General features: G+C 44.2%; 1 protein-coding gene across 2 annotated transcripts in view; it reads left to right on the top strand.

Moving 5' to 3' along the window:
- The window catches only part of pi4kab (phosphatidylinositol 4-kinase, catalytic, alpha b), a 28,679-nt gene extending 23,199 nt beyond the window's left edge, over positions 1-5,480 (top strand). For both annotated transcript variants that reach the window (XM_084468310.1, XM_084468309.1), the window contains 10 exons: positions 734-877; positions 1,012-1,082; positions 1,194-1,300; positions 1,490-1,594; positions 1,978-2,103; positions 2,261-2,381; positions 2,682-2,841; positions 3,498-3,587; positions 3,738-3,821; positions 4,162-5,480. In XM_084468310.1, coding sequence (XP_084324436.1) covers positions 734-877; positions 1,012-1,082; positions 1,194-1,300; positions 1,490-1,594; positions 1,978-2,103; positions 2,261-2,381; positions 2,682-2,841; positions 3,498-3,587; positions 3,738-3,821; positions 4,162-4,213 — 1,060 coding nt within the window. In that variant the 3' untranslated portion in view covers positions 4,214-5,480. The remainder of the gene's footprint in view (positions 1-733; positions 878-1,011; positions 1,083-1,193; positions 1,301-1,489; positions 1,595-1,977; positions 2,104-2,260; positions 2,382-2,681; positions 2,842-3,497; positions 3,588-3,737; positions 3,822-4,161) is intronic.
- The last annotated feature ends 2,020 nt before the right edge of the window (positions 5,481-7,500 follow it).

Raw genomic sequence — 7,500 nt, 5'->3', positions numbered from 1 at the left:
ATAACTAAGACCCACACACACACATGCATGATTCCATTGATTGCACATAACGAATAATTGTATCCTCCAGGTAGTCTACGAGGTGTTTATGAGTTGCTAACTAAGTCCCCCCCCACCCCACTCCCCGCTGGGTCCTAATGTATTCTACCTCTCCCTGATTACGGCCCCTAGTGAATCATCCTCTGCAAATCCCTCTGCTGTTCATTTAGTCAAATTGTCTCTCTGATTATCTATTGGCCTGGAAGACAACCCTGGGCTTCCCCGGAGCACCTGTCCAACTAGTGTGTTGATGTTGTGACCGTGTCACTGTGCGTTTAGCGCTCACTCCTTGGTGGATGCACCTTGTTCTGACATGTGCCTGCTCAGAGCGGTTTGTTCAGCGGCCACGTCACAGTAAAAGTCCCCCGCTAGCCAACGACGGCGCTAATGCACGGCTAATCGCAAGCGTCCAGGGGCAAGAGCAATCCTTGTGTCATCCCCCCTGCGACTCCTCTCCGCTTTATTACTTTACACTCCGGTGGCGCAACACTCCCAGTGTGTGTGTTTGTGTGCGTGCGCTTGAGTGTGAATAACAGAGAGCGACTCATTAGATGAGATACCCATGCATGATAAAACTAAGCCAACAGCTGAAGGGTCCCATATAGATGTTGTTGTTGTTGTTGTTGTTGTTGTTGTTGTGGAAACTCTCTGTAATCCCTCAACCTCTCTCTCTGTCACCGTGTGTCTTCGGCAGGCCCTACCCCAAGGGGGACGAGCGCAAGAGGGCCTGCCTGAAAGCCATGGCGGAGATCAAGGTCCAGCCGGGTTGTTATCTGCCCAGTAACCCTGAGGCCATTGTCCTAGACATAGACTACAAGTCCGGGACCCCACTGCAGAGGTACACCCCAAGCTCCCCATTGGCTTATACCTCACATCACCAAGGCAGCACCTGGACAGGCTGTCCTTTATTTGATCTAGTGCTGTATTGAATCTAAAGTCCTCACTCTGAGTGTTGTGTCTGTGTCTATGCAGCGCGGCCAAAGCTCCCTACCTGGCCAAATTCAAAGTCAGGCGGTGTGGAGTCAGTGAGCTGGAAAAAGAAGGTGCATAATCAGAGTTGTAATGATGTCAATTAGAATGATACAGCCATAGATCCGGGGTGTTGAGAGGTCAGGTGGATGTGGTAACCCTGAGTGATGTTGCGTTGTCCACAGGTCTGCTGTGCAGCTCAGACTCTATGGACGAGGCCAGGAGCGAAGACGAGGCCAAGCGTATTATCTGGCAGGCAGCCATCTTTAAAGTGGGAGATGACTGCAGACAGGTGTGTTTCTGAATGTCTACCTGGTCTGTCTGTCTGTCTGTCCCTCTGTCTATCTATCTGCCTTGTCTGTCCGTCTGTCTGTCTGTCTGTCTCTATGTCTCTCTGTCTGCCTGCCTGCCTTTCTGTCCATCTGTCCGTCTCTCTTGTCTCCTAATGCCGGCGCCTCTCTCCCCCCCCCCCCTCCCTCAGGACATGCTGGCCCTCCAGATCATCGGACTGTTCAAAAACATCTTCCAGTTGGTGGGCCTGGACCTCTACGTGTTCCCCTACAGAGTGGTGGCCACTGCCCCGGGGGTGAGTCGCCTGCACACAGCCCAACCACACCACGCCATACCACCATACCACAGAAAAACGGTCCAAAAATGAATACTGGTAGCTGTGCAGTATTACAGTTACAAGCAAATGTAAAATACTTCATTTTCCCCCAGAACATCAAACCTATTTTCCTTTCCTCATTCCCCTGTCCTTAAAACGTACAAAAAGTACATTGCAACTTTTTAAATACAATTGATTTGTTTTGAACCAACGTGCATTCAACACACACTTGTTGGTTGTCTAGTTCATGTGTGTCGTGCGTCCGAAATACATTGTCACCTTGTGGTCCACACTGTGACCACGCGAACAGAAGATAGCTTGTGGAAGTAGAGGATTTGATGATGGGTTTTGATTGACTGCAGTGTGGCGTGATCGAGTGCATCCCCGACTGCAAGTCTCGGGACCAGCTGGGACGCCAGACTGACTTTGGCATGTACGACTACTTCAGGAACCAGTATGGAGACGAGTCCACACTGGCCTTCCAGAAGGTACAACACTGCGTGTCCAAATGTTTGCCGTTTGATCCATTGATCCATCATTGCATTAAACACCTCGTGTGGTCCGGAAAGTACAGTGCCTTTTTAAAACTCAAAGTGTGTGTGTGTGTGTGTGTGTGTGTGTGCGTGTGCGCGTGCGCGCGCGCAGGCGCGGTACAACTTCATCCGCAGCATGGCGGCCTACAGCCTGCTGGTCTTCCTGCTGCAGATCAAAGACCGACACAACGGCAACATCATGCTGGACAGCCAGGGACACATCATCCACATTGGTGTGTGTGTGTGTGTGCACATTAATTGTATTACTTTTTCTATCGTGTTTAATCACCAAAGTAAAAAGAAAAGTATTCCTAAGCACCTAGAGTGTGAGTTAAAATTGTGGTTTATAGTTGTAGCACGAGCAAAACCGTTATTATGATCATTTTGTTTAAATGGGCAAAATGCACAGGTCAGAATGAGGCGTAGGAGGTGTATTTTGTCGCTCACTATATAAAGTTGGTTTGAGCTTTCATTGTCATTTTGTTGCTGTTTTGTTGATGTTTAACTGGTGGATCCATCTGTTTGTTCTCCAGACTTTGGCTTCATGTTTGAAAGCTCCCCGGGGGGTAACCTGGGCTGGGAGCCCGACATCAAGCTGACCGACGAGATGGTGATGATCATGGGGGGCAAGATGGAGGCCACGCCCTTCAAGTGGTTCATGGAGATGTGTGTGAGAGGATATCTCGCTGTCCGGTGAGTGTGTATGCGTGTGTGTGTGTGTGTGTGTGTGTGTGTGTGTGTGTGTGTGAGAGGACACCTCACTTACGCTACACTGTGTGTGTGTGTGTGTGTGTGAGAGGACACCTCACTTACGCTACGCTGTGTGTGTGTGTGTGTGTGTGTGTGTGTGTGTGTGTGTGTGTGTGTGTGTGTGTGTGTGTGTGTGTGTGTGTGTGTGTGTGTGTGTGTGTGTGTGTGTGTGTGTGTGTGTGTGTGTGTGTGTGTGCGTGTGGACATCTCGCTGTCCTGTGTGTGTGTGTGTGTGTGTGTGTGTGTGTGTGTGAGAGGACACCTCACTGTCCGGTGACAAGAACTGAGACCATTCTTCAGTTGCCATGGCAAACAGGTTATGTTTTGGCAAGAAGGCCAAACATCAAAGTGGATGTTTTTGTAATTCTTCATTAGCCGCCTACAATTAATACGAATGGCCAGCTAATGAGTGAAAACATTTTGACGTAACTTGGTTTGAAAGTTGGCCATTGGAACAAACAAAGCATCACATGGTATACATCTGGCTGAACCTTTCACAATCAGTCCTATATCGCTTTATTTCCTAGACTCGCAACCGGTCTGGCAAGCCTCTAAATACCCAGGTGGCTTTCTGATTTGGTGTTCCTCTCTCCCTACAGTCCCTACATGGACGCGGTGGTTTCCTTGGTTACACTGATGCTGGACACCGGCCTTCCCTGCTTCAGAGGACAGACCATCAAGCTGCTCAAGTGAGTTGTGTGTTCCTCCAGACTTTTTGAAAAAAATAACCCGTGTTGATGACCGTCAGCCGACTAGGCCCTGGCCTGGTGGTTTCTCCTCTCTGGTGGGGAGTTCAATGTGGTTGTGGTGCTTTGTGTCATGTTTTACCTGACCTCCAGGCAGCGCTTCAACCCTGCGGTGAGTGAGAAGGAGGCGGCCAGCTTCATCATCAAGGTCATCCAGAACTGCTTCCTCAGCAGCAGGTCAGATGTCAGACACGCAACACACAACACACAACACACAGCACGGAAATGCTGCACTCCACAGAGCCATCGTAGTGGTTATCAGTAATCATGGTTTACACTAAAAGGTGTCCGATGACCTGAGGCATAAAAGTCACAACGGGCTAATGCTACAAAATGTGATGAAAAAATACAACATACATGCAACGTGCTTCAGTGGCAATTCACTGGAATGAGGGCCGGTAATAATACTCTTTGGGCCAGTGTTCTACAGACCCACTTGCCCCCACCGGGCGAGGGACAAACAATGTTGACGTTGACTCCTGCTGTTCTGATTCATCACTCTCTTTCTCTGTTCCAGGAGTAAAACGTATGACATGCTCCAGTACTACCAGAACCAGATCCCCTACTAGACTCCTGTGCCTAAATATGTGCATGGCTGCTGCTTGATGGTGTGTGTGAGAGTGTGTATGTGTGTATACATGTGTGTGCGTGTGTGCATGTGCCCACCAGAGCGACAGCATGTGCAAGTTTAAGTTTCTGTGCCTATGTGCTGGTACTGGTGAACATCGACGGTTGTTCTTTGTCAAAGATATTGCCGCTGTGTTCGCTTTGCTTTCTTGTCTCCATTGAATCAAATTCTTTATCTATTTTTTGGTGGTTATATTTATTTTTTTGTCAAAGTTGGTACAAACATATACATTTTTATATATATGTATGTGTGTGTTTATATTCATATATATATATATATATATATATATATACGTATATACATATGTATATATAGATACTAAATATATATATATATATATATATATATATATATATATATATTAAGAGAGAGATTGATCTATATTGTTGTATTGCCGTTAATGTTATTTTATTGCACTGGCATCTTGATTTGTGTGCACTTAAATAACAGTTTACCGCACGTTCAGTCATTTGACACTTTGATAATGTTGGTGCCAAATGATACATATTTGTAATGTAGGTGAAAATTTGCGAAACATTCGACTTTCTGGGGTAGCGGTTGTACTGTTTGTTTTGAGGAAGAATTGGATACTTGAACTAGAATTGTTTCAGTTTGGACCAATGTGGTCTCTGCTCTGGTCTCTCGTACTACTGTGCTTCTCTTTTTAATGGACCAATCAAAGTAATTAAATGTGTGGCATGGTACCTGTCCACTGGTTGTGTTTAACAGTGACGACCTGACCGTATGAACCTGGGCTTCAATGAGCTTTGGCTAGCGGACCGGGTTGTGTCCGGACTCGCCAAAGGAAAAAGATCCACGTACATTTTCGGTTGAGCTTTAAGTTTAGTGCATTGCCAATAGGATGGGGCCTGTAGGACAACATTGATTGACACACATTGAGATTTTTTGGGGTTAAAATTAAAGGAACCGATTTGCACATCATTTGCTTTTACTCATACATTATAACATGTTGCCAGTACAAAGAGATATGTATTCAAAATTACGTCAAATCCAAAATGCACTAGCCCAAGTCCATACGGTTGTCTTAGACCTCTATGTAATGTTACTGATTGTAATAAAATAAAGTAAATTCCTCTATTTGTATATTTATATAGCCATGAAGCATTTTCTGTCACTTTTTCTATCGGTACACATTTTAACTGGAATGGTCATAGCATATGAAATCTAATAAAGATCTTGGTTAATGACATGTTGTCCCTGTCTTAATATCTTATATTTTCCTTTTGTCCTCTGAATTGAAGAAAATGGTTGCCAGCAAAAGCCTTTGCATATAAGCACACTATTTAGTATCAACTTTATATGAAGAATTACCATTGACCGAATGCAAATGGCAGTCATTGTGAGAATGAGCCATGTATTGATAGGTTAAAGGTGAGTGTTGATGTTTTCCATGTTAGACATGGAGTGTTTGTTATAGTAGATCCATTGGAATGGTAGGGTAATATGGTCAAAACATGATCCGATAAGAGGGGTTGTAAATTGTTATTAAGTGACATTCAGGCCATAAAGTGTCCTTGGCTGTTATTCAACAAAATTGGCCACTTGTGTGATTCGTGGAGATCCATTGAGAAAACATTGGGGGTGGGGGGGGGGGTCTACAGTCTGACGAAAACGAGACGATAACTAAATTTAAAAAGAAACTACGACGAAATCTTTTGACACTTTCGTTGACGAATAAAAACGAGACGAAAATGTAAGCGGGACGATTTGGGAAGCGATCCAATCAGAACTAAGCTCTTTATGTGGGGAAGTACTGATCGTCCCGCCCGGCAGGTCAACTAGCAGGCGCTTGCTGCGTCGCAAGCAAGTGTCCCTTTGTAAACAGTTTGGCGCAACAATCACCGGTTAAAACACAACCAACTCAGTTGAAGTCATTGGTAGACGAGCCATCCCAAAATTCACGCAAAGATAAGCATCCTTAAACAGTTTTTTCTTTCAAGCTAATGTTATGTGTTTTTCGCTCAAATTGGAATACAATACAAGCTGAAAGAAACCACCGCTGTCCTGGGGTTGGATCGCGGACGAGCGCTGTTGTTGTCGGGGGGGGTTGGATCGCGGACGAGCGCTATTGCGGACGCGATTGTTGAGGGGGGGGGGGGGCATTCGATCGCGGACGAGAACTATTACGGGCGCGATTGTTTAAGAACACAGAGGGCATCTTTTTTTTTGGACCTGCGTGCGCATCTTTTTTTTTTGGACCTGCGTGCGCATCTTTTTTTTGGATCTGCGCGCGCATCTTTTTTTTTGGACTTGCGTGCGCATGTCAAAAAAAAAGATGCGCACGCAGGTTATTTTTTTTAAATATAATTTTTTTTATATAATTTTTTTTTTATATTTTTTTTTATATAATTTTTTTTTAATATTTTTTTTTATATAATTTTTTTTATTTATAATTTAAAAAAAAAAAAAATATATATATATATATATATATATATTTTTTTTTTAATATAATTTTTTTTTTAACACCCCGGAGTATAACCCTGGAACCCCCTAGTGGGTCTGTGTTTTCCTTGGCTCACGCATCATTCTCACCTTTTTCACCCTAAACCAGTTTGCATGCCTGGTTAGTCTCTTTGAATTGTTTTACTGCCATTGTAGAATTATTTCTTGAGACGATCGCATTAAATATGATTTAGGCGCTGCATTTGGTTTTCAGAGGTTGGTGGACCAACACTTCCTAATTTTTGGATGACGTTCATGTCACTTTTACGGATCATGTCATTCTGACATATTGTGTTGAGGACAGCAGGGGTGGTTCCAGCAGTATCTCTATTGAGTAGTTACTTTGTGGTCTATGTCTAAATCCATCCAATTGAATTCAATGTAGGCTGGTGGAGGCCACATCGATCACCTCAGCAATTCTCACACGGAGGACTCAGTAGTATAACATGTGATGTAATAGATATCCGCCAGAGGGCAGCATAAGTCGCATTGTTTATTAGCATCGGCTGTCACGACAGCCATGTGTTCTAATACTAATATTGCGAGAGTCCGGTCATCATGTAGATAAAAACTACAAAATACAAATACTCTTTAATTAAATACATTGTGCTCATATATTAATTGTTTTTAAAATGAATATCATAGGTGTACCCCTGCCTCCCAACAGCTGCACACAGCACAACACAACACACCACACAATAGTGTTTTTGCTGTGTGTGTCTAATTTTTATGTTAATAAATGCATACCGCTTGGCGAAAAATATT

This window comes from Micromesistius poutassou (genome assembly GCF_964030765.1).
Source record: "Micromesistius poutassou genome assembly, chromosome: 5".
Classification (NCBI taxonomy): Eukaryota; Metazoa; Chordata; class Actinopteri; order Gadiformes; family Gadidae; genus Micromesistius; species Micromesistius poutassou.
This window is presented reverse-complemented; position numbering and strand designations above follow the sequence as displayed.